The sequence below is a fragment of the Caretta caretta genome, chromosome 1 (genome assembly GCF_965140235.1).
Source record: "Caretta caretta isolate rCarCar2 chromosome 1, rCarCar1.hap1, whole genome shotgun sequence".
In the NCBI taxonomy this organism is placed as follows: Eukaryota; Metazoa; Chordata; order Testudines; family Cheloniidae; genus Caretta; species Caretta caretta.
Window position 1 is genome coordinate 226,834,726 of NC_134206.1, and position 27,100 is coordinate 226,861,825.

The 27,100-nt window shown below is 40.4% G+C and overlaps 1 protein-coding gene and 1 long non-coding RNA gene across 2 annotated transcripts in view; one reads left to right on the top strand and one right to left on the bottom strand.

The window, feature by feature from the left end:
- Window positions 1-5,033: 5,033 nt before the first annotated feature.
- PPARA (peroxisome proliferator activated receptor alpha) overlaps window positions 5,034-27,100 on the bottom strand; it is a 30,179-nt gene continuing 8,112 nt past the window's right edge. Inside the window, 4 exon segments of the mRNA XM_048824573.2 lie at window positions 5,034-7,069; window positions 12,779-13,226; window positions 25,001-25,203; window positions 26,551-26,689. Coding sequence (XP_048680530.1) covers window positions 6,822-7,069; window positions 12,779-13,226; window positions 25,001-25,203; window positions 26,551-26,689 — 1,038 coding nt within the window. The 3' untranslated portion in view covers window positions 5,034-6,821.
- Window positions 15,697-26,774, top strand: LOC142069560 (uncharacterized). Its single transcript, XR_012665452.1, has 3 exons — window positions 15,697-16,613; window positions 17,147-17,295; window positions 19,657-26,774. It is a non-coding gene; the product is annotated as an uncharacterized LOC142069560 (long non-coding RNA).

Genomic DNA, 27,100 nt, shown 5'->3' on the forward strand with positions numbered 1-27,100 from the left:
TGTCCCAAAGTTTTGCACAACACTTGCCCAACTTGCCCTCCACCACCCTGTGAACTACACTTTGGAGCAATCAGGTGCTCCAAGTGATGCCTCATCAGCCAAATTAGTAATGGAGCAGCTGAACTCTATAAGGAGACTGTCTGAGTAGTATAAGAAGGAAGCAACCAAGAGTGTTCTCTCTCTGGGGAAGGCTTGAGATCTCTACAGGTTAGAAAGGACCCTACATGAGGAAGAGCAGAGGGCAAACACTGAACTGGGGCTTAGAAGTAGTACGCAGAAGCCTGAGGGGAAACTATCAGAGAAGAGAGACAGTAGGAGAAATCCTATTAGCTTTGCAAAGAGAGCTGGTGAGTGCCTCTGGACAGGAAAGGCCTGCAGTTTGAAACTAGTTTCTAGGGGGGGAGCAGGAAGGTGGAAAGTCCTTTGAAAAGAAGTTAGTTTGTGGGGAGGGAATAGTGAACGCAGGCAATTTGGAACAAGAGACTGATAACCCCAGTGTGGATGGGGAACAGCAGCCAATGCTGAGGTGGTAGGGTGGTTCATGACTCTTTCTCAGTAAGAGAAGAACAAGAGTCCAGAGAGACAAACTATTCGCTGAGACTGTTTCTTTGTGTTAGTTTCTGTTTACTTATTGGAATCCTCTGAATGTGGGCTCTAAAATGGTAAAAGTCTGGCTCAGGACTCATTTCCACAGATGGAGTGGAAACTGAGGCAGAGTCCAGGGCAAGGGAGCATGACAGTCCTTTATACAGTTTATGGCAATTAAGTCCACAAACAAATTAATAGCATCTTTAACTTGAGACCTTGCGGCCCTTAGTCAAACAAGTATTCACACTGTGGCTAAGGGTTTGCAAAATCAGGCCCATAGTGTTTCACTTAAATAATTTACATTTTTTCTTTAAAGCTTTTGTGGTGTAATTTACTAAAAGTTTGTCTTGCAATTATATTTGTATATTTTACAAATGGAAGTTTAAAGAAACACTATCACATTCAGTTTAAAAACAAAAGATAAAACCGAACAATACCAGTCATCTTAGTTCAAACCTCCATATTGTAAATTTAACCATTCACTACCTGAGGGTTAACAAACTTGATTAAACACCGATATTCAAATTTGAATGTGGTTATTAAAATAGCACTAAGGTACAGGCAAACCTCATATTGTGCCTTTCAATTCAACAAGCCTTAATAAAGAATTATGGCTTTGAATGAAGTACCAATTTTATGACATACTCAACATTTCATTAATTTTATTATAAAATAGTACAATGACTATTAAGTGCTTTTAAATAACTGCTGATTTTTTTTCTTCTTTAAAAATGTTCAGATAGAAGCTTTGTGACTGAAAATTAAGGGACAAACTTAGCTGAAACGGAAGAGGACTAGAAATAATTTAGGTAGCTACAATGCAATCTTCTCCAACTGCTTTGTCTAAGACTTCTTACCCTAAAGCTGACCATTAGAAATGAAAGACAACATAGAAATGCTAGCTCAGTCCGGGACCTAATTCTAGCAATGAGTAAACCTTCAGAGATTTAGTATTTAAGATAAACAAATACATGTTTAGATGCTTATCTTAACCCCATGAGTCTACAAACTTGTGTTAGAAATCTCATGAGAATGGACTCTGGTACAATTGCTGGTATTTCCTAAATCTGTTTGGGCCAGAAATAGTGCAAACATAAGCTCTTTGGCAGCATTTCAACACTTTAGCAGCTGGCTGGAACCAGAAACCCAAAGGCACAGGAAAATGAAAATTAAGACATTTTTAAATGCCAAAAAAGTTCAGTTTGACTAAATGGAAAACATTCTGGTTGGCTGTCATTTTAATTCTAGTGCATTTAAAATAGAGATGGTGTCCTGAAATTAAGGGATATTTTGGTATCCACAAGTAACTTCATTTGTATTAATGCAGGTTGCATGCACTCACTTTGAAATTAGAATAAAGCTTTGACTAGAATAACCAAATGAATTAAAATTAAGGTTATACAATTTCCCCTAAAACCTGCTGCTAGTCAGATTAATGATGTACCAAACAGGCCAGCAAGTCTGTAATAGTGTTCTCTTTTAAGACAGATCACTTTTTCTTGTATAGAATTGATTTAAAAAGAACAACACAACTAAAGCTTGAATGATTTGACTCCTTTGTGCATGATGAGTTACTCAGGAATCTGTTTACAGTTAGTTCAAACTGTAAACTTTCACAAAAGCAGCCATCTTGAAAATCAAATTTGTTAGCGTCTACTGTGATAATCTGTTGAGGTAGCTGAGCTATATCTGTGAAAAACGTAATGCTAAAATAAAGTTCTGTATACTAATACTAAATTTACAGTTGAGACTATTGTTCTGTGACTTGTATTCTAGGAAGGCAGTATAGGTATCTCTGTAGTGCACTCAGTAGAATCTCCCAGAATTTTAGGATCTGTTAACATCTTGTTCAAGTTTGTGTAACCCCTAGACAAATACTTTTTGTACATATATTTTAAATGCTAATTGTAGCTCTTTAAAACTCTTATCAAAATTCAAATAGTTATGGAAACTATCCAAACATTAGTTGGTCTTGAAATGCGACTGCTGTTTTTTCCTATTTAAAAACTTGTAGATGTTTGATTAATGAATTTCTAGATCAGGAACTTTGCTGATAAACAAAGAGGCTCTGGATGTGTGCCATTGCTACTGTTGTAATCAGGTTCACACCAAGTGTGCTGTTCAGACGGTTACACACATGTGGGTGCTGCATACATCAAGAATACTGAGAGAGATGCCAACTACAGCTGAAGAGACCACCAGTAGGGGTAGCACTATTGGTGTTAAGTGTGAAAATACATGTTGTGATAGCATGCATGTTGATGTACTCAGACACTCGTAGTCATAGCATATACACGTGGAGGTGGGACAGCGTACTGCCTCACCTGGGGAGATGTGGTGTGTACCAAATGTAACTAAACAAGAGCATTAGGGAGGTTAATAGGTTCTGCTCCACCTTTGTACTTGGTATCAGACAAAGTGGCACCAGGAAGACCTAGCGTTTATGAAAGATTGAAGGAAAATGAGATTGTTTCATTCAGCAGATGAGGTGGGAATGGACAAAACAAAAAAAAGTCTCCTTCACCACCAGGCAGCAAGGAATTAACTGTTAGGGCTCATAACAGAGCAGGTATTCATAATGGCTGATGGTCAAAGACTTAATTATGGGGACTACTATTAGTCAAACAACTAAAACTGAGTCAGCTGCATCACACCCCCTTACAGGACAAACATTCTGAGGGTTTGAGTTTTGAGGAACAAATGCTTTCATCTAAGCTTTATAAACAGTAGTAACTCCATATGCATATCATCTACCTGCCGAGGCAATTCTAGCATTGCACTGAAGTCTGTCTCTCTCTGAAAAGTGCTGTCCTTGCTCAACCATCCAGGCAACAAAACATCACATTTTATCCCAAATCGCAAAACCAAAAATTCATCATTCACTGTAATAGTTATTCATTCTGGGACAAACCCTACCTCCCTCTCAACGGAAGCACAGCAACTTAGTCAGTGGAATCACTGTGATTCTTCTGTACCCTGTGCAGCACTGAACTTGACTCCACACTGGCTTCCTCCAAAGCAGTGCAGACTAGTGGCTGGTGGTAGGAATGGTGAGGTATGGGCAAGGGTATAGCCAGTCTGACAATGATTATGTGGCTCCACCAGTCTAATCACCTACATGGAGAAAAGTAAGTGTAATGGGTGCTGCTCAATAGGGTAAAAATGTTCCCTTCCCTGACTCCCATGGACCTTTCCCTGAGCAACGTTTGTTTATTTAAGATCTGTGCAGAGGTCCAGAATTTGGACCTATATGAAAGTTGGAAACAAACAGGGAGAGTGTACAGAAAATGAAATGAACCTAGAACAAGTCAAATAAATTTCCAGAAGGACAGATAACAATAATAGGAAGTTGAAGTATTTTAACAGATCCAGAGCATTCAGGTCCATATTTAACTTGAGAACTCAAATACTGGCAACTCTTACGACTTCATTATGAGTCTTGCAATATTTGATTTTATTTAATCACTTCTTTCTTGAAGATGGGGCTTTATGTGAGAATCTCAGCCTTCACTTAAGTTCCTAGCCCTCATTCTTGGGAGTAAAGTTTGAAATTGTGACCTAAAAGCCCCTAAAGCTCAGAAACTAAAAGACCACCCTTGCCCCCCAGAATCAAAGATATTATATATCTTATAGTTTTTAAGCCAACCTCATAATTTTTTGGCATCTGACTCATGATTTTTGAACTTTTGCAACTGGCAATGGGCATTTTTAGTAGCAGAAAGTACCACTGATGAAATCCTCTCATTTTTCTGAAGAGACACCATGTACTGCCATAATACATAAAAGGAGATCATTTCTCAATTCACTAATTTTTTGATAAAACATGAAAATCTATTCGCTAATTGAATAGATAAGGCAGATGTACTATATCCATACTTTTGACTGTGGAAAGAAAAAATGGTGGATGGGAAAGGTAGTATGCATGTCATCATTTTGTGTGCATGCACTCTTTACTTTTTCCCTCCCCCAGACACATACTCCAGTTTGAGCTGTGTGTGCCTGAGAGGTTACATAAGCACAGAAACTGCAATAGATTCCAAACACACTGATGGAAGTATAGATAATTTGTTTTTAACACTTGTAATGTGTAAGTTGAAAAAAATCACTCTAATCATCTTACAATATGTAAGGCTCAAATGACCAAAAGCCTAACTGTACCAACAAGTCTCTAGCAGAAACAAGTTCAATGATAAAAACAGAGATCACGGTTCTGTGTTCTGGGATTCAACAAACCTTACACCCAGGTTGATTCTGTTAGTGAAGGGTTATGATTCTGAAGCCTTGAAACCATGCTGCAATAAAGCAGACATGAAAACTGACCCTTTTCTGCCACAGAAATTATTACTATGAAAGTATTACTAAAATTGGCTGTCAAGATCATTGTTTTAACACCCAATAAAAAAAGATCAATAGAGAAACTGTCAGGGTAAAAAGGAAAAGAAAGGTAAGAGCAGAAAGAGACCGTCTTTAATAAATATTTTAAATGTTACTCCCAAAAGAAACTCATGGCTAGCAGTTGTTTTCATTCTTTATACAGTAGTCTGCAAAGTGGCAGGATGGAGTTTCATGTCTATTATGTTTCAATGATTTTCAGATTAAATGTGCTCAGTTTACTGTACCATGATTGTTCTAACTGCCAGTCCCGCAGACAACATGAACATAAACTAAAGCTGTGTTATTCTGGTTTACATCACCAGTAAGTAGTACACCGTGGCTCAGATTCTGCCCTCAATTACATGAATCTATTTTCTCCAAGCTGTGCCCCCTTCCTTTACAACTGTGCAATCAGTGTCTACAAATTCTGCTTTCTGTACATGTTGCCTCCAGTGGGGTAGAGAAAAAGGAGGGCAAAATATAGTGCATTTAGAATTTAGTTAATAGTTCTGTTGACAATGTGTAAGGAGGAACAGAAGGCAGTTCACTAAGGTTTGAGGGGCTAATATAAGCAAAGAATGTAAAATAATATTTTTTCAGAACAGTAAATATGTAACACTTTGAATACAAACTGGTTGAAGATCTGTTAAGAATAAAGGTGCCATGTTTGTACAATCATTTTTCAGAGTAGACCACCACCTGAAGCTATTGTATTCTGACAATCTGGAATTCAGCTTCCTTGGGGCAAGAATCAGACTTCTGGGAGACTCCCCAAGTCCTGCTAATTCAAAATGGCATTTTAAAGTAAAAATTTCATCTTAAGCTATTAAGACTTCTCCAAGATGCACACAATATACTCCACCCAAAAGGGACTTTCCCCTAGTTTCATTAGAACACTTTTGAAAAAGCATTCCCCCACTGTAAAGTATAATTTACTAACAAGCATCTTGCTAAGATATCTTTTCCATAGTTTATAGAGTAGTACAGTTTAAGGCCAGAAAGGACCACTAGATCAACTAGTCTGACCTCCTGTATATCAGAGGATACCAGCATCACCCAGGACCCACACACTGATACTTTGGTTGGTCTAATTTTGGTCATTGGATATTACATCCCATGGGATACTAGAAGGGATCAAGGTGCACCTAAGTGCCTCAGGCTCCCGCAATGGCAGGGAAGCAATTATGTGAGTTACACCATGATAATCCTTTAACTTTTTAAAAAAAGACTTTTCAAAAGGCTAATCCTAAATTTACTTTAGTAGTACTATTTCTCCCATAATTCAGACAGCAACAAAGTAAGTATCTTTCAAATAAATATACCTGTGCATGTATAGTTATACCCAGCCACTTGATACACCTAGCCTGACTCTTGTTTGAGAAAAAAATTGAAAGTGCTAGTTGGTTCTCAATAATGAACATGAAAGTATTTAAACCAAGAGTACATAATCTCTAGAAGATAGTGCATGTATCTTGAACAAATTTTGCCCTATTTGGTAAATTAATGCTCAACGACTAGCCCAATACAGAATATAATTTTGATCAATCAAGGTCTGTGTTAGTTAACAGATTCAGATTTGTTAAACATCTACTTGTTCAGTACATATACATTCTTGCTAACCCTCAAATTTCAAATTAACCAAAGCTTCTTATGAGCAAATTCATGAGCACTATGTAATTTCTCTAAAGTACTTAAAGAACCCACGACAAAAGAAGCATGACATTCCAGTTACCTACAATTTAGATTTTTTATGTTCTTGAATTAAGCACAGCCGATAACTGTACAAAGTAATTTTTCTCCAATCTATTATTAATATTGCTCTTGGCTTTAAATACTGTGGAAAAAATTACAAAAAAGCCTTAATACATATCGCTGTAGATTTCTTGTAATAAAGGATGCAAGAGTGCATCAGATTCAGTCTTTTTGATTATCTGAACAAGTTGAGCATGCTCTGTGACAAGCTGTCGGAGGTCCGCCATTTTCTGGAGGAGTTTTGGGAAGAGGAAGATGTCATCAGGATGGTTGTTTTGCAAGTGAAGTTTTAGTACATGCACAATGCCCTCCTGCATCTTTTCAATGTATTCTACATTTACAAGACCAGGGCGATCTGTTCTCAAAACAAACAAAAGAATACACGTCATATAATCTTACCATTGTTCATATTTTATCTGCATGTAAGGCCTGCTCCAGGGGCCCACTGAAGACAATGAGATTACTCCAATCGACACCAGTGATTTTGGATCAGGCCCAAAGTAAAATCTTGTCATCAGTGAACTTCTGAAATACAACTGAATAGCTATGGAATACTCTGTCAGGAGTACTGGTACAGACTAACTTTATTAAATAAAATAAAATAAATAAATAGGTCCTCATGACTTTTGCCAATGTTATTTCAAGATGGGCTGAAGAGAGAATTCTCTACGTGACTCACAAACCCTCTGCTATAGTACAGTGGATATGTCTAGCCTGGATATCTGATTTTATGTTCTCTATATGAAGGCTGTGGGGTCTCCAATCCCAATCAGAAGGATAAATATGATTAAGCATTTGGGTGTTTTTAGTAAACTCTTTGGAACAGGGAAGATATTTTACTATGTTACTACAGTGCCAAACACAATGAGTCACCAATCTGGATTGGTACTTGATAGATATTACCATCATGCAATTAATCATAGAGGAGGCTGGCAACACCATTTATTATCATTAAGATTATGAGACACTTCTCATTATCAGATCATGTTTTCAGTTGCTTGTAACTTTGACAAATATGTGGGCTGAAATTTTCCATGCCAGGTGTGTGCCTCGGGCTAGAACTTCAGCTGTTTCCAAGTATGAGGCTGGGAAAAACATATATGTTGTCCATGCTAAAAAAAAAAAAATAAATCTTTTATTTGGAAAGATATAGCACACCTGTACTTTGGAACAGGGATTTCAAATTTGGCAAATGAAAGGGAGGCCTTTGTTTTAGGATGTGGGAGAAAGGGAGATGGATCTGATGAGTAGCATTGGTACACAGGGACTACTGGGACTGTCTGGGCAAACAGACTTGGACAAGGTGCCTCGGAGCGGGAGGATGACAATGAAATTGGACAAGGAGCCTGGGTAGGGAAATTTGAACTAGGAGCATCAACTGGAGGCTGTGGTGGGGGAAAGAGACAGATTAGATGAAGAGCTGGTAGAAGTGGGGGGGAGACGGGAACTGGGTATGGATGTTGAAGTTGACTGGGACTGGGGTGGTGAGTCCAGAAGGGCAAGACTACCACTTGCTTGGCAACAATACGCCTCAAGAGTGAAGATGACTGGCTAGGAGAGGACAGGAATGGGACAAGGAGTTAGGGATGGGTGTAAGCATTATGATTAGGCTTGGAAAGATCAGATTTATCAGGAAATTTGGATTTCACCATACACACACGAAACAAAAAGTGTTTCCATTGATAATAATCCAGGCATGCATAGAGTAAGAAAAATGCTGCCTGAGAACTTAAGAGTTTGATTTAAGGATATTTATTTTGTATATTTTGACATGTGATGTTGACAATTTGTGTTTTAACTAGACCTGTCAATTAATAGCAGTTAACTCACTCAATTAACTAAAAAAATTAACTGATTAAAAAAATTGCAATTAATTGCACTGTTAAACAATAGAATACCAATTGAAATTTATTAAATATTTTTGGATGTTTTTCTACATTTTCAAATATATTGATTTCTATTACAACACAGAATACAAAGTGTACAGTGCTCACTTTATATTATTTTTATTACAAATATTTGCACTGTAAAAATGATAAACAAAATAGTATTTTTCAATTCACCTCATACAAATACTGTAGTGCAATCTCTTCATTGTGAAAGTGTAACTTACAAATGTCGATTTTTTTTGATTACATAACTGCACTCAAAAACAAAACAGTGTAAAATTTTAGAGCCTACAAGTCCACTCAGTCCCACTTCTTGTTCAGCCAATCGCTAAGACAAACAAGTTTGTTTACATTTACGGGAGATACTGCTGACTGCTTCTGATTTACAATGTCACCAGAAAGCGAGAACAGGTCTTTGTATGACACTTTTGTAGCCAGCATTGCAATGTATTTACATGCCAGATATGTTAAACATTCATATGTCCCTTCAGCCACCATTCCAGAGGACATACTTCCATGCTGACGATGCTCGTTTAAAAAAAAAAAAGCGTTAATTAAATTTGGGACTGAACTCCTTGGGGTAGAATTGTATGTCTCCTGTTCTGTTTTACCCTCATTCTGCCATATATTTAATGTTATAGCAGTCTCGGATGATGACCCAACATACGTTCGTGTTAAGAATACTTTCACGGCAGATTTGACAAAATGCAAAGAAGGTACCAATGTTAGATTTCTAAGTATAGATACAGCACTCGACCCAAAGTTTAAGAATCTGAAGTCCCTTCCAAAATCTGAGAGGGCTGAGGTGTGGAGATTGCTTTCAGATGTCTTAAAAGTGCAACCCTCCGAGGAGGAAACTACAGAACCCGAACCTCCAAAAGAGAAAATCAACCTTCTGCTGGTGGCATCTGACTCAGATGATAAAAATGAACATGCGTCGGTCCGCTCTGCTTTGGATTGTTATCGAGCAGAACCTGTCATCAGCATGGACGCATGTCCCCTGGAATGGTGGTTGAAGCATGAAGGGACATATGAATCTTTAGTGCATCTGGCACATAAATATCTTGTGATGCCGGCTACAATAGTGCCATGTGAACGCCTGTTCTCACTTTTGAGTGACATTGTAAACAAGATGCGGGCAGCATTATCTCCTGCAAATTGTTTGTCTGAACGACTGGCTGAAATAGGACTAAGTGGACTTGTAGGTTCTAAAGTTTTACACTGTTTTATTTTTAAATGCAGTTATTTTTTGTACATAATTCTACATTTGTAAGTTCAACTTTCATTAGAAAGAAATTGCACTACAGTATTTGTATTAGGTGAATTGAAATATACTATTTCTTTTGCTTTTTACAATTCGAATATTTGTAATCAAAAATATCAAGTGAGCACTGTACACTTTGTATTTTGTGTTGTAATTGAAATTAATATATTTGAAAATGTAAGGAACATCCAAAATATTTAAGTAAATGGTATTCTCTTATTGTTTAACAGTGCGATTAATCGTGATTTTTTTAATTGCGTGATTAATGGTGATTAATTTTTTTAATCACTTGACAGCCCTAGTTTTAACCATTATAAATCTGTAACTTTTTGACTCTACGTCTACTGTCATTAAATAATTATTGCCTGCTCCTGCAGTCTCCCACAACTATGAAAATTGAAAGTGATAAAATAGAAAAAAAATACATCAATATTATCCATTGAAATTATATATAAAAATAGAATTCTGCCAAGCCTAATTACGATATAGTCTTTACTTACATGATCACATCTCCCTCCCCTCACTCTCCTCCCCCCAGGACTCCCTCATTCAGTGCATTGGGTGGCTGGTGCTCACTTAATGAGCAGCTATTTAATATTTTGTTTTCTCCTTTTTGTTCTGTGTATGGCACCAGGCTTTATTTACTGCCCACTATGCATACCCTGCCCTGAAGATAGAATTATTAATTTCTTCATGAACTTTTCTGTGGCACTCATCACCATAGTATCCGAGTATCTCTCAGTCATTAATACATTTATTTTCACAACACCCTGTGAGATATGGGGATATTATTATCCACATTTTACAGATGAGGACTGAGGCACACAGAGATTACAGTCAAAAGTATCCACTAATTTTGGGTGCCCAAATTTCAGACACCTAGGCCCTGATTGTTCAGTGTAGCTAGAATTATAGAGTGTTTATTATATTCACAGCACAGCTTCCTTTTACTTCAATTGCAACTGTAAGTGCTCAGTTCTTCTGCAAATCAGACCCCAGGGTCTCAGGTCAGGCACCCAGAACATGAGGCGCACACACAATTAGTGACCACCTTCTATCTCATTCACTACACACCTTCAAACTTCTGTAACAAATAAAGCAGGGCTCCTGCTCTCCTTTGCTACACAGCCCTGCTGCACCTCCAAAGCACTATCCTGTGCACTGAATGAGGCAGGGGTCCTGTGAAAAAAAATACCCATGTGATCATGTATTAAAAACTGGATCATATTAATATGCAGAAGAGGGCTGAAATAGAGTTGCACAGGCATGGACAATTCCAGCATTTTCTAACTTTTGAGTGCTTGAGTTTACAACCTTAAATAATGTTCTTTTAACAGTTTGTGTGCAGTAAAAAATAATATTCACAAGGTATACTGGGCCTTTTGTCTTATAGTAAATCATGATGGGGGGGTGATGTTTGTGGATTGTACTTAGAGGGTATCAGGTCATAAGCTGCGGTACCTTGATGACAGTAAGAAGTTGGGATGTTGGGGCAGAGGTTTTTGGTCTGCACATGAAATAAAAGATGGAAGATATAGGCTGGGCAGGTGGCTTATATGTAGTGAAGGAATTGGTGCAGTATGTTAAGTATGGGACAGTACTGTGGGATATATGCCTCATTTTGTGAATACTGGGAGAAGAGGTGAAAGGCTGTCCTGTTAATATGGGTGGATAAGGATCCAGAGCTGCAAGGGTAGAGTCTGGAGCACCTTGACTGTGTATTTCCAAATGTTTGTGAGGAGTTTTAAAGTGAAACCTTAACTCTGTTTTTTTCCATTCTGTTTATTTTAAATTACATTCTTTTAAGCCCCCCAAATTATTAAATTTAGAGTGTAAACAATGTTGGGCAGTGGTTTGTTTGAGGTCGTCTGTCAATCATCTAGAACAGTGGTTCTCAATCTTTCTAGATACAGTACCCCTTTCAGGAGCATGATGTGTCTTGCTTACCCCAAGTTTCACCTCACTTAAAAACTACTTACAAAATCAGGCGAAATATACAAAAAAGTGTCACAGCACACTTATTACTTGAAAAATTGTTTACTTTCTCATTTTTATCATATAAATTATAAAATAAATCAACAGGAATATAAATATTGTACTTACAACATTTCAGTGTACTGTATGTAGAGCACTATAAACAAGTAATTATCTGTATAAAATTTTAGTTTGTACTGGCTTTGCTAGTGCTTTCTATATAGCCTGTTGTAAAACTAAGCAAATATCTATATGAGTTGATGTACTCCCTTGAAGACCTCTGCATACCCCTGGTTGAGAACCACTGATCTAGCACAACTTTAAGCACTATAACATAGAAAGTATTTATAATCTTAACTCAAATTTAAGAATGCTATTTTCTGGAAATAAACATTAAAATTAAGGTCACAATCCTGCAATATGAAATGCCTGGGCAGAATGCTGTGGCTGCGCAAAACCCTTTGATTTCAATGTGGGTCCACTCACATGTACCAAAGAGCAACATCAAAGCCATAATTTTATTGGCCTCTAAGGATGAGATTAAAAGAAACAGGAATATCTAACTCCACTATCAGCCCCATATTGTATTTTCCCACCTTTTTCAGAGTTTAGAAATATTTCTTCATGCCCAACCCTATTCCTCAAGGAAGGGATACTCTTCACATCCCACTTTTAAAACTAGAAAGCCCCAAGGCACCAATCCAACAACGTGTTGTAAATGGGCAGACCCCTGTGCAATACATTGCAGGATTAAGGCCTTAATGAGTATTTATCTTATACCAAACATAATTTAACATGAGACAAACATTGTTAGTGACAGAACTGAATTGTCATAATTCCATAAATTACAACGAAATATACTTTTCCATTTTTAATTACTAAACGATGGGAGTGAAATCATAAATATTACTTCAAAGAACAGATATTTATCTCTTACCTCCACAGCAAATGATAGCAGCCACAAAAAGCGAAATGTCACTATCATCCAGCTCCAGTGCATTGAATTTCATTGCAAAATCAAACTTCGGCTCCATAATATCACAAAATGGTTTTCTTAGGCTTTTCAGGAACTCCCGAGTTATAAAGCCGTTTCCATAGGCTACTAGCATCCCATCTTTGTTCATTACAGAAGCTAGCATGGCAAAAATGGCTTCATAAACTCCATATTTTAACAGAGTCACTTGATCATTCAAATCAAGATTTGAGAAGCCAGGGATAGATTTGGCAAATTCAGTAAGTTCTGTTACAGTCTCTACAGATGTACACTGGCAACAATGGAAGATTCGAACTTCTGCTTCCTTGTTCTGGATTCCATTGGCTACCAGTTTTGCCACGAGAGTCTTCTCTGCCATACACAGTGTTTCCATGTCATGTATAACAAATGGCTACAGAGAAAGGTACCAATTAATCCATTTACAAAATAAATATTTTGAGGACTATTTAATTCCCCACACTGATCAGTCTTCAGCCATTAAAAGGATAAGGACCAGATTACTACTTCTTATTTGGCACTTATGCAGATGGCATCCTGTGATGATTTGAGAAATCTATCTATACAGCTTACGAATTCTGGTTGCAATGGTCAAGTTGTTCTTATGAAAAACACTATCATGGAATGTCTCTATGTCAATGTGTATCCGCCACTGCTGATGAACCTATCAGCACAAGTCTCCCAGGCCTGGTCTAAATTTAAAACTTAGGATGACATAGCTATGGCACTCAGGGGTGTGAAAAATCCACACTGTTGAGTGCCATAGTTATACCAACCTAACCTTTGATGTAGATGCAGCTGGGTTGAAGGAATCCCTCTGTTGCTCTAGCTACCATTGCTCTGGGAATGGAATTCCTAGAGTGATGGAAAAATACCTTCTGTCAGTGTAGCCTGCCACACTATAGCTATACCACTATAGCACAGCCATGGCCCCAGGCTAGAAACAATGGAAAGCAGTTAACATTAATGACTGTGCACTGACTGGTCAATACGTATACTAAGGAGGTTGGCTGGAGCCGGGACAAGTCACTCCCTCCAGCTCATCTATAAGGAGTAAAGGGCTTGGAGAATGTAAAATTACCAGCAGCAGGACACAAGAACCAGGGACTACTGGTGGGACATATGAACTTGAGGGACTTACAGAGCCATCTAGAAAGCTTTGGGATAGCTTTCATAGAGACGGGGGGATAAGTTTGGGCATGCTTTCATAGTGGGAGCAAGGGGGTTTAGCTATGTGAACAACCAAGGTTAGAGAAAGCAAGCTCTATAAATCAGAAGTCAAGCCATGAGCTGCAGCAGGAGGATCTTGGACATCCCTAGGGTATCCAAATCCCAGTTCAAAGAATTCTCTGTAGTGATGAGAAAAAGTGTTGCAGGGAAATGTGCGGAGGATGTATTATTTTAATATAGACCTGTGTATATCTTAAGTGGTTACGTAAAGAGCAGTGGCAGTTTAGAATTCTTCACAAAGTCAGTCCACATGTGTGTTATGTGTTGCACCTCTCAAGCGCTCTTAAAAAGAGTTAACCTGTGAACCTAAAACGCCCACATGGCTACAGTTCCTTGGAGACTGTGTTAAAGTTATGAAAAGTTTGAGGGTAAGTAGTGGTCCACCAGGGGCTGGCCAGTTGGACTACAAGGTCTGTTGTCAGGAGGAGGTGCTAGACAAAGGGTCTGTACTACAAGAGTGTGTCTGGGACCCCCAGATAAGGGCAGTGCATGATCTCTATTCAGGCTCTGATGGCTTAAAGCACATGGAATCTAGTTGCTGCTCCTCACAGCAGTCTGGTGAACAGTCAAGAGGGGGCATTTGACTAGATCTGTGACACATCCCATTCACCTCAGTGGGATATTAGCTATGTAAGCGCTAAGGACTGTGGAATTTGACTATGAGGAATTCATTCAGTCATTTAAACATAGGTTGACACTTCACATATTTATGCAGTCCGCTTACAACTATCAGTGGAATTGGACTTTTGTATTGTTCTTGTAGTTCACTATTGAATTATTTATTTTAAGTTATATCTGTGCAACTGATCTTCTGCAGGAGCTCTAGCCATTATTCTTATTTAAGAAGGTTAGTGTTGGATTGTTATTACTGATAATGATTTTCAGGACACTAGAACAGTGTCTCACAAAGTAATAAAAATATTCAGCACTTAGCAAGAACTTTCTCCATGAATGAGGATGCTCTAAGTAAAGAAATCTGTGTAGTGCAAACTGAGGAGATGATTCCTTCAAAAATTAATTAAAAGCCACAATTTCTTAAAAGAGTGATCAGAGTTCAGGAAAATGATAACCAGACTATAAAGCCTCAAAATATTTTTGAAGAGCAAGAATTAGAAAAAAGGGCTAGCCATTAAAAAAAACTAGGTTTATGAAATGAATGAAGTTGACACCAGTTATAAATCTGGTTCCTTAAGTTAATCAAAGTATTTCCCATCTAAGGTAAGTAAACCATAGGGTGAAGTCCTTATTCAGTTCTCCTTCAGGCAAAACTCTCCTTGTAGTCAGTGAGTTTTGCTGGAGTAAGGACTTCAAGATTTAACAGAGTGAAAAGGTTAATCTCTATTTAGATAACTAATATATTTCTTAGGAGTCAGTGATATTTCACTGGTACTTGTCCATCTTTGATCTGCTTATGGTAGCTACATTCTGCACCATTTCAGTACTTCTAAATATTATTAACATAACTTCATGGGGGGCAAACAAAACGTCCAAGTTTCTAAACCATTTAAAAGGTTTAACCTATTTTTTAAATACTGTGGGTCATTAAAGTTTAACACCTTTTCAGTATAAAATGCTGTTCTTTCAAGGTGGGGGGCGGGGGGAGAAGTTTATTGCCAAATCCATCTTGGGACCCTAAGTTAATATTGCTACCTTGTCTCTAGGTAAAAGAGCTTGTAATTTCTGAAAATGAACTACAGTTGTGCCAAGAAGAAATGGTTACTCACCCTGTGCAGTAACTCTAGTTCTTCGAGATGTTTGTCCTTATGTGTGCTCCACTTCAGGTTCGCTAGTGTTCCCTGCGCTTTGGACTGGAAATTTCTGTGTTCGTCAGTCTTGTGCCCAGTGCAGTTGTTACATAGCACTGCATGGGCAAACTGCCCTCTGTGCCTTCTCTACTGCAGAGCCCCATCGCTGAGAACTCTGAAGCAGAGGGGACGGAGGACAGGTAGTGGAGCACCCATAGGGGAACACATCTTGAAGAACCACAATTACTGCACAGGGGGAGTAACCATTCCTCCTTCTTCTTCAAGTAGCCTCCCCACGGGTGCTCTACGTGACTATGGAGCAGTGCCATCTAAGGTGGAAGAGGCTTCGGAGCTGAGTCCAATACGGTGGAAAATACAGTCGAGCTGAACACAGTATCAGAGGTGGAGTCGTGAGTTATTGCGTAGTGTTGGGAGAACGTACAGATGGATGCCCTAATAGTGGCTCTACAGATGTTGATGATTGGTAGGTTTTAGAAGAAGACCATGGAAGTGGCAACAGAGCTTGTAGAATGAGCGTGAAAGTGAAGGTGGCTGAATGTTACAAGACTGGTAACGAGTTAATGCAGTCTGATATCCACTTGGAAAGTCTCTGGTTAGAGACTGCTGACCCTTTTGATCTGTCTGCTATCGAGATGAATAACTTGTTGATCTTTCTGAAGGGCTTTGTTCTGTCTAGACAAAATCCAGGGTATGCAGCAGTGTGTCCTGGGAATTCAGATGCGATTTGGGGTAGAAGACAAGCAAATGAATGGGCTGATAGAGATGGAACTCAAAAGAGAGCTTAGGTAAGAATGTGAAGTGGGGCCGCAGTGTGACCTTGTCCTTAAAACACTGTGAAGGGGGAATATGCCATTAGGGCCTCTATTTCTCCAACCCATTGCACTGTCAGGGATGCCATCTTCATTGCAAATGGAGCAGTGAGCAGGTAGCCAGAGGTTTAAAGGGCAGTCTTGTGAGGCATTTGAGGACCAGACTGAGGTCCAATACTGGGGTAGGGAACTGGACTGGAAGATAAAAGATTTCTCTTCCCATCCCTCCAAGGAATCTTGCTGTGGTCGGGTGGGTAAAGACGAAATAGCCCTCTGATGGGTGGTGAAAAGCCATGATGGCTGACAGGGAGACTCTTATGGAGCTCATCAATAGACCCGTGGTTTTCAGAGCTAGGGTGTAGTCTAGTATATCCAGAAGCGATGTAGTCATTGGTGAAAGCTGCCCGTGGTCAGACCAACTGGCAAGCCACATCCATTTTTCAGAATACATGTAGTAAGTAGATTGTTTCCTACTGTGTAATATCACTCTTTTTATGTCCTCTGAGCAGGCTGCCTCTAATCGCATGAGCCACCAACAGCTATGCTTTGAGACCAAGCATCGTGACATTGGGATGAAAAAAATCTTCCTGCATTCTTACGAGACGAGATGGGGAGTGATGCAGAGAGTGATCAGAGGGCAAACAGATAGCTGTATCAGGTAAGAAAACCATGTTTGCCTGGGCCAAGTTGGACCTATTAGAATTACTCTGGCTCTGTTTTGAGCATAACTTTGGCTATTAGGAGAGTTGGCAGGAGTGCATACAGTAGGGTTGACATCCACTGAGGGTGAAAAGTGTCCCCTATGGATTGGTGACCCAATCTGCCCCTTGAGCAGAAGTGGCAAACAAGTCTATCTGGGGGGTACCGCACTGACAGAATCTGTGGTGTAATATGTTGGAGTCTATTTCTCACTTGTCTTGGAAGAAGTGTCTGCTGAGTGAGTCTGCAGTCACATTCTGAATGCCAACGTGATAGTGAGCTTGTTTCATATGCACCAGTTCCAGAGTCTGATGTCTTGGTGCAAAAGGAAGAGGATCTTGCTCCTCCTTTCAGCAGCCAATTGTCCTGGTAAGAGAATACTTTCCTGCATAACTACCATCAACATGACCTTCAAAAAGACCCTTGAGGCGGATGATAAGCCAAAGGGGAGCAATCAGTATTGATAGTGGTCCTGGCCAACAATAAAATGGATAAACCATTTGTGGGATGGGTGGATAGTGATGTGGAAATATGAATCTTGAAAGTAGAGGGCTGAGAACCAATTCCTTGCTCTAATGGAATTATCACTGTAAGCATCACTATTTTGAACTTCTGTGCCTTCACAGAGGTGTTGAGTAGTTTCAGGTCTAGGATGGGTCTCCAACCTCCACTCTTTTTTGGTACCAGGAAATACTTTAATAAAGTCCCTTCCCTCTGTGCTATATGGAAACTGGTTCTATAGCCCCCATATATAAGAGTGTGTCTATATCTTGAAGCATTCTGTCGTGAGAAGGGTCCCTGAAGAGGGATGGGAAGCATGGTTCATTGGTGGAAGTGAGGCAAAGTGGGTTGTGGAGACCCACTTGTCTGTAGTGATAGACTCCCTGGCTCTACTTAACTTAAGTAACTTAAGGCGAAGGCAGTCGCAGAAGGGAGGAAGGCTGGTGAACCAGTGAAGCTGAAGAGGATGAGAATGGTAGTTCCTTGTAAGCTGTGCAGCAGGCTATAAAGGGCCACGCAGGCAGGGAGAAGAGCCCCTCCCCAGCCCAAGCCCGCCAGAGCTGCCAGGGAGAGGAGCCTGACCCCAGCTAAGCCCAGCCCAGCCAGAGCTGCCATGGACTGGGAGAGGAGCCTCTGACCCGGCACCGAGCTGCTGCAGCCTGCACCCCAAACCCCTCATCCCCAGCCCCAAACCCAGAGCCCATGCTGCCTCATACCCCAACCCTCTGCCTTAGCCCCAAGCCCCCTCCCACACTCCAAACCTCACCACCATCACCTCCATATTGGTGCACGTAACAAAATTCATTCCACACATGGACATAAAAAATTTGAGGAAACACTGGTTCAGAGCCTTAATCACCATGTCAAAATTGCTGCTTGGTGTGTGAGGAAGGAGGCTGAGAAGTGGACGGTTTCCTTCTTTGAAACCTATGCCTTCTTTGGTGTGGCTCATACGTCCTCTAGGACAGTGGTCTCCAAACTTTTTGGCTCGCGCACCCCAGGGTGAATACCGGAAGACCTGTCGCAGACGCGCCGCAGACAGAAGAACGGAAGACTTACCACAGGTGGGCCGCCGGAGGGGACGTGCAGAGCGCCGTCCGGGGGCACTCCTGCTGCTGCGCACACCCTGGGATCATCTCGTGCACCCCTGGGGGTGTGCGCACCCCAGTTTGGAGACCACTGCTCTCAGAGGGAAGGAATTGGACGGGGCAGAATCTCTGGACCATCTGAGATTTGCTGAGTTCTCTCTTGTATGTAGGAGTATAAATGCCAAAAGAATGCAAAGTCACTCTAGAATCCCTCAGTGGTTGCAGAGACTTGTCTGTGCTATCTGAAAACAGCTTACAGCTCCTCAACTGTATTCTGAATCTCCTTTGGGAAACCGGACAGCTGGAGCCAAAAGGCTTTTCTCATCACCACCACTGTAGTGACTGAATGGGAAGCAGTATCAGAAGCATTAAGGGAGCCTTGCAAGGTTGTCCTAGCAAGTAGGAGGCCATCCACAACAATTGCCTGGAATTGTTCCCTGTGTTCTTCCAGTAGATGATCGACAAATGAAGTTAGCTTGATATAATTGACATGGCACTTTGCTATCAAAGCCTGATAACTGGCAATTCTAAATTGAAAGGAAGCTGAAGAGTAAGACTTTCTCCCTAGTAGGTCCAAGTGCTTATGGTCTTTGTCATGAGGCGTGGATTTAGGGTGGTGCTGCCCACCACATTCATTCACCGCATGCACCACCAAGGAGTTAGGTGAGGGATGGGAAATAAAATCTGAGTCCTTTGCTGAGACATAATAGTTCTTGTCCATTCTTTTGCAGGTAGGCAGAATAGAAGCTGGAGCCAGATCTAAAAGAGCTGTCTAAAAGAGCCTCATTTACAGGTAAAGCTATGCATGCCAAAGAGGGTGAGCGAAGGATATATCAAGCACCTTATGATGAGGCTCTGTAACCTCCTTGAGGGGAATCTGCAAGAAGTCTGCAACTCTCTTGCTCAGATCCTGACAATGTTTTAAATCACCCACCAGGGATGGAGGAGGAGGCATGACTGCTTCATCTGTAGATGAAGAGGAAATGTTCCTGTAAGAGAAACCTCTTCACTGGCTTCCTGCTCCTCAAAAGAATCCTCTTGAGGGTCAGGTCTCCTAGAGGGAGCAGGTCATGCAGGATGCCTGTCTCTATGGTGGGTGGTACTGGATGATCTGGAAAATTCTTGGCAATAAGCCAAGGAGGCAATATGGCCAAGGAGGAGCTGCATAAGGCATACTAGGAGGCACCCAAGGGTGCTCATAACAGTGAGGTGTTGGTGGTAATCATGGGTTGCAAGTAGTTGCAGCTTCAGCAGAAGCCTCTGGGAAGGGCCCTCTGAAGGACTGAGGAGACCACCTCTGGACTGATGCTTGTGAGACCAAGGCAAGATCCTCCTCAGAATCCTCTTCCTCAGGTTCACTCAGGAATGGTGGAGCTCCTGGAGAGATCTGAGGTGAAATCATTTCAGGTGATCTTGATGTTCTTGGTACTGACAGCAAATCAGAGCTGAAGAGCCGAGTCAGGAGTCTCAGTTATAGCCAGGTCCTGGGGAAAAACAGAACTCTTGCAGCAACATGAGAAATATCAATACCAAGGCTCATGATGTCAGTCATGGCCGAGGACCCTGATGATACCACAGTCTTCAGGTGCTCAGAGGGAAGCACAGTGGTTGACAGAGCCGAAGATCTCATGTGCCCCAAGGAAGGCATGGTCGGAACCTCAGTGGACTTCTTCCATACTGAGGAAGAGCTCTTCTTGCTGCCTCGATCTGATAATGGTACCAAGGGTCTCTCTGGCCCCGTGGCCTTGTGATCTAACTGTACCCTGGGTACCTTAGGAACTGAGAGCCAGGTACCTGAATGGGGTGCTGGAGTAGCTAAGTGAACCAATAACCTTGACTTTTTAGAGGTAAAATCTCTATGTGGCGAACACTTTCTTTTGAGGACTTGAGAGAGGAGTCCTGTATCTTCCTCTTGGGTGCCCTGGAACTGTGGGACTCCAAGGCAGCAGACTTGCTTGGGGACTGACATATGGGGGGCTCCCTTGGCCTGGGTTGGAGGTCAGACAGAGAGCTCTCCATCACGAGGAAGCGAAGCTTTAGTTCTGTTTTTTCTGGCTCTTGATTTAAAGGCCAGACAAAAATTGCACTTTTGAGCAATAGATACAGAGGGCATGTCTGAGGCTGCCTGGGATTGCCTCCTGGCACGACAAACATAGCTTGAAGCCAGGAGAACTGGGCATCACCTCCCAGTCAGAAAAAAAATGTCAGATCTAAAGTCTATATAAATAGTACATAGAAAAAATATTAAAAAAAAGAAAAAGAAAAAAGCTATAATAGTAGTATATACTAACTATGGAAAAATTAACACTAACACTACAACCATCACCAAGAGAGAAAAATAGAGTTGAGGAAATCTATATAGGACAACTGCTAAAACTCCGTCTCAGCCCAAGGTGGTTGACGGTGGCTTGCCCACGTTGTGCTATATAACAGCAGCAGGGGGGATGAGACTGACAAACGCATGTGCAGGCTGAGCAGACTCTGCTATGAGAAATCTCAGGTCAAAGGCACAGCGGACCTAGAGTGGAGCACCTGTAGGAACGTTACTTGAAGAAGAATCAGAATTTATTGAAATTAACTGCTAAAGTACTGTTCAGCAACAAGTAAGCTGGATTCCCATCACCACCAACTGAACCTGAAGGATCCATGTTTAAAAAAAAATAAAACCCTGTCAAATAAAAAATATTAAAAGGCATATTCTACAAGTGTTAGCAGGTATGAATGAACTCTCCTCTGACATCTAGCAATGAGCTGAGGGAAGAGAGTTCAGGAACAGAATGTGTTTGCATAGATATGCCTACTTGCCTAGGTGCGTAGCATAGGGTGACCGGATAGAAAGTGTGAAAAATCAGGAGAGGGTATGGGGGGGTAAATAGGCACCTACGTAAGAAAAAGCCCCAAATATTGGGACTGTCCCTATAAAATCAGGACATCTGGTCACCTTAGCATAGCATGATGAAGCTGCTTTGCTAAAATTATCACTTTTGGCTGATGTTGGGCAGCAGAACTGTACTTAGCATGCCTGGATTGAAGGGGTCACCTTAAATGGAACTTCACTCACTAAGCATGATAGGGATGACAAATACCAGTAAAGAAGAGACAGGTGGGGTCAGATGTTCCTACATGGTAGTGTGGACTCTACTCAAAGAATCCTACACACCATTTGACTTTCCGCTCTCCAGTGTTTAAAGACAGAGCTAATTAGACTCAACTGAGAGTCACTGTTTCTGTACAGCGATTACCAGAGCTGAATCACTAATGATCAGATCTAGAAGCTATGCCCTAGACCTGGTGTAGGCACAGTGGTGAGAGGAAAGAAAATCCAGAGACAAGCAGTGGAGGCAGCAGCAAACAACCAGTTGCAGAGGCAGACAGCAACCACAGAGACATTGCTTGATTACTCCTCCCCCTTTGTTGGAATGGGAGGTGAACCCCTGTGAACACACCTCTGAACTCTCGGTCTTTGCTAACCAAGGACAGCCAACTGTGAGTAGGATGCAGCAGAGGGGTGTATGTGATTCCTTAAAGGATCATTTGTTTGTCAGACTTTTCCACCACAAGGTGGAAAACTTAGGCAAAGAACACTGCTCAATACATCGTGGGGTCAGGTTTTGCTTATGGTTGCATGCTTTTGAATGCAGTTGTGGTGTTTTCCCAAACTTATGCTTGGTTTCCCTTCCCTTTTATTAACAGTTCTCTTTTGTTATACACAGACTTAGTGCTTGCAAGTGGGGAAGTAGTGCCTCTCAGAGGCGCTCACGGGTGGTTATTACATTTTCCCAGATCATTGGGTGGAGGCTTGAGCTAGTTCTGTTTTGAATGGTTAAGAAGAACCCCTCAATATTGAAGGTGACCCTTGTTGCTGCTGACTCCACTTCACAGAAGGGTTACACAAGGAAAGACTTTGTTAAATAATCTAAATCCTCTTCTTTCCCATGTACAGGGGAAAATATATTTTATTTATGAATATACAAGCTCTGATTCTCCACTGTCTTGTTCATGTACATCTACCCCAAGTAAGTGCAAAATGCTATCATTGGTATGAGTAGAAATTTCTGGATTTGGCAATTTGTACATCAATTTTGCACAGATGTAAATGAATACACAAAATGCAAGGTCTAGAAATTCAGGTCCACTGCACCTACAGTAGATACATAACCAGATGTCTTGATTATAACTTATGAAGAGTTTGTGAAGTACTGTGTGCAGGTCCATACTATATGTTTTAGATTTTTGTAGGCCCCTAACCTGCAATGAAATTAAGCACATGCTTAATTTAAAGCATGTGAAGAGTTCCATGGAAGTCAGTGGGACAATTTATGTGCTTAAGTGCTTTACTGACTGGGTACACACAATGGGATGGCAGAGCGCTAACGTATCAAGGATACCACAAGAGAACCATTGATTAACTCATAAGAGAAACAAATATTACACAATTTCCTACAAAATAGTAATGATTTTGGTACTCCTGAGTAAGAATCAGATAGTGTTCACCACTTAATATAAGAGACTGGCTAGGTTATAGTTGAAGAAAAATAAGCTCCATAATAAAAATCAAATTCCTTTTCAACCTTGTTCACTTCCCCCTTCAAAGGAAACCATAAAATTAGAGTAGGGAAAATGTGTGGACCAGTGCCTAGAGCTGGAAAATAAGACTCAGGAGACCTGCATTCTGTTGCCAACTCTGTCACTAAGTCTCTCTTTGTGATCATGGAACAAGGCACAACCTTTCTATACCATGGTTTCCTCATTTGTATAAAGGCTGATAACAATACTTACCTCTGCAAAGAACGTTGATATCTGTGGATGAAAAGTGTTATACAAATTCTACATTTTATTACCATTATTATAGTCTTAATGGGAAATAAATACATTTTTCCCCAATACTAAAACAAGTCAGAAGTCAGATATCACATTTCATTTTCTGATAACTAAATTTACTTCCCCCACCATTTAGCCCCTTATCACATGGTGACATTGGCACTTTGAGAGGGAGCAGCACATTCCACTTTGGCCTTCACTTTAAGAGGGAGCAGCACATTCCAATTTGGCCAATTAACTGGATTTAAAAGAGGGCACTTGAGCCCTAGGGAAACAGAGACCTGGTGAGTCAGGGCTGCCTGGGAGGAGAAGCTTGAGTGTGAGATAAAAGCTGGCACAAACTATATGTGATCCCTGGGAGAAGGCAGGAGAGCAGTGGAGGAGTTTGCTGGCTGGCATCCCCAAGCCAGAGAGCCAGGGCGGTAGGGCTGAAGGCCAGGGAGCAGCAAAGGGAGTTGCCTGCTGGCCCTAAGCTGAAGAGTTAGAGCCAAAGGCCAAAAGCAGAGGAGGAGCTTACCTGCTAACATCTCCAGGGCTGGAGAACTGAACCCAGAGGAACAAAGAGAGGGCCAGGGGGAGTGAGGGATGCTCCCTTGGCAAGAGAGGCTGTGGCTGTTTCTGCATGGAAGAGTGGGGTTGCATGCCAGGTGGAAGGGCTGGGGTGGCTGTCCAGGGCCAGAGGAAGAGCAGAGGACTGACAGGGTCTGGGTGTGGTCAAAGTGGCTGGTGTGTTGTATAGGGCATATTGAGGGACTAGCTGTTGGGATCTTAATCACTATTTAAACTGAGTGTGATAAATGAATTTTATTTTGGGACTATTGTTATGGACTATTTTGCATAAAATTTTAATAATAAACCAGTCCAACGGAGGGGTATTATTGAGAGAGCAGAGCTTCCATGGAATTAGTAGGTTATGAGAAGGGGAAACCAGGGTTACAAGAAGCAGTGTGCCACAGCCACGAGGGAGTGCTCAGGAGGTGGCCAACCCTATTATGCTGCTCTACATCATCTAGTAGTTTACTGAGATCTTTCTTTTACAAGTTAACCACAACTTTATTTTCTAAAGCTTCCCATTATACTGATCTTACATATCAAAGACCAGATTTACGACAGGTACTACTTTTTCATATTTCAAGTCTACCACATAGTAGTACACCACTTATTCCTAAATGATTTGCTTAAGAATTCTACAGTTCATTGTATTACCACCAATACATTTTAGCGCCACAATAAAATTAAAGCAAAAACACGTACTGGATTGTTATTGGTTTTCCCTGCAAGGATGACTCTGGCTTTGATCTTGTTCATATTGAAGTTTTTCAAATAGGCCTCATAAATTCTCTTGGCAAGAGATTTAAGATCTGCCATTTCTGAATCTTCCACATCTTGTTCACCTGTTAGAATTTCTGCTTTCAACTTTGCCTTCTCAGACCTTGGCATTCGTCCAAACCGAATTGCTGGTAGAAACACAATTATGAAACAAATACATAAATTCTACATAAGTCTATACTTTTTTCCCCTCCCTGAATACAGCAGTCAGATTTCTATCTAGAAGGAGTAATGACTATTCGAGGCAGCCTGTCCTACCTATAAAGCCATGAATTAAAGAAGACAGCCCTTCCCCACATAATTAGTCCCTAATTATTAAATCACCAATCTCCAGTGAGGATAATCAAATGTCATGCTTCAGAGCATAAGCTGATAGCTGCAGTGGTCCAGAATTAATGCACTCTGTTGTATGCAGAGGGGAAAGGGCAATGTACTACTAACTGTTTGACTTCAGTTGAAGCATCCTATTCTAGCCATGCTGGCAGGAGACTAAACCAGACTAGAAATTTATTTAATGATTATACACTTGCTGTGAAAGATTGGAAAACAGCCAGTAGACCTATGTCCCATAAATAAAAAATTTGGAACACTCAGATCAAGTACTAAGCCAAATTACTAAATTCACTATATTTTTAAATCCTCAGAAGATATGGGGTGCTTGAATACAAATATATTCATCCGCATATAAAACAAGTTCCAAAATGCAAACAATGTCTTGCACATAAGGAAGTAATAGAATAAAAAGTTAAAGTTTTTTAAAATAATATTAATGACAATTGCATTTCAGACACATTTCAGACACACACTAAGTATTTAACTGTAGATTTATTCTACTTGGTGACAAACAAAATTGAAATGATTTTAGAATATTTAGAGGACCAGACAAACAAACAGCAACTATAAAGTTCAGATATATTTTCTGGAAATGAAAGGCAATTTTCTGATGACCCCAATAGTAAAGTTGTAAAAGTGAACTAATACATACTTTTAGTGACCTTTCATTTTGTTGATCAAATTGAATTACACATCAGAGGAGAAATCTCACAAACATACATTCTTAAGCTAGCCTTCAATATTTTTTTCTCATTCCCAGTCAAGCATGCTTACATGCCTCTTCCACATTTAATTTTTGAAAGGGAAACTTTTGGTTTTTTTGGGGAAAAATGACCTTTAAAATTTGTCCATACACCGTGCACCTAAAACATGATTACTCCAGAGCACAGGAAAAGAAGGAAAGCAAAACACAAATGAACCCCACTAATTAGACCTTGATCCTATACTGAGAACAAAATTCTGCACCCAAGCATTCTCAATGCAGGATCAGGGCCTCATTTTAATACACTGTAAACACCTGAGACTGAATCCTGTAACACTTGCTCACACAAGTAACTCTGTGGAACTACTCATATGAGTAAAGTTATTCACATGCCTGCTTGCGGAATTGGGAACAAATTATTAAGGGCACTCTTACGTACCATTATGTGACATTCCAACTGAAAGGCACTTTTGAAAACGACAGTATTGGCACTTATTACGATTTTTTTTCTGTATTTTGCAGGTACGATCACATTTATCATAGATGAGTTTAAGTCGAATTGTTCTCCTAAAAAATCCCTGTAAAATGTTTAAGAGAACATTATATATTGTCAAAAAGTGAGCTAATGTAAGTCTTCCAATAAATCTTAATCATATCACTACATTTTCTCTTTTCTTTCTGTCTTATTTTTCCACAATTGACACTTACAGAAACTAAAGGTAAATGTTAATCTAGATAAATATAAGTAAAGTATGATGTGTCAAAATGCAACAGTTTCCTACTTCACTAAATACAGCATTACATGGAGGCCAGATTCGCACCTGCATTGAGTTTACACTTGGCACAGATAGAATGTGGGGGGTGGGAAAGGTAGCTTTAAGCCTCCTTTCTGCACTCCTGATCCTTTGCAGGCTGTGGGGACCAAGATGCCTCTTAAGGTAATATCAGAGCAGCCTTTAAGGATCAAGCAGAACAACCATGCACTGTGC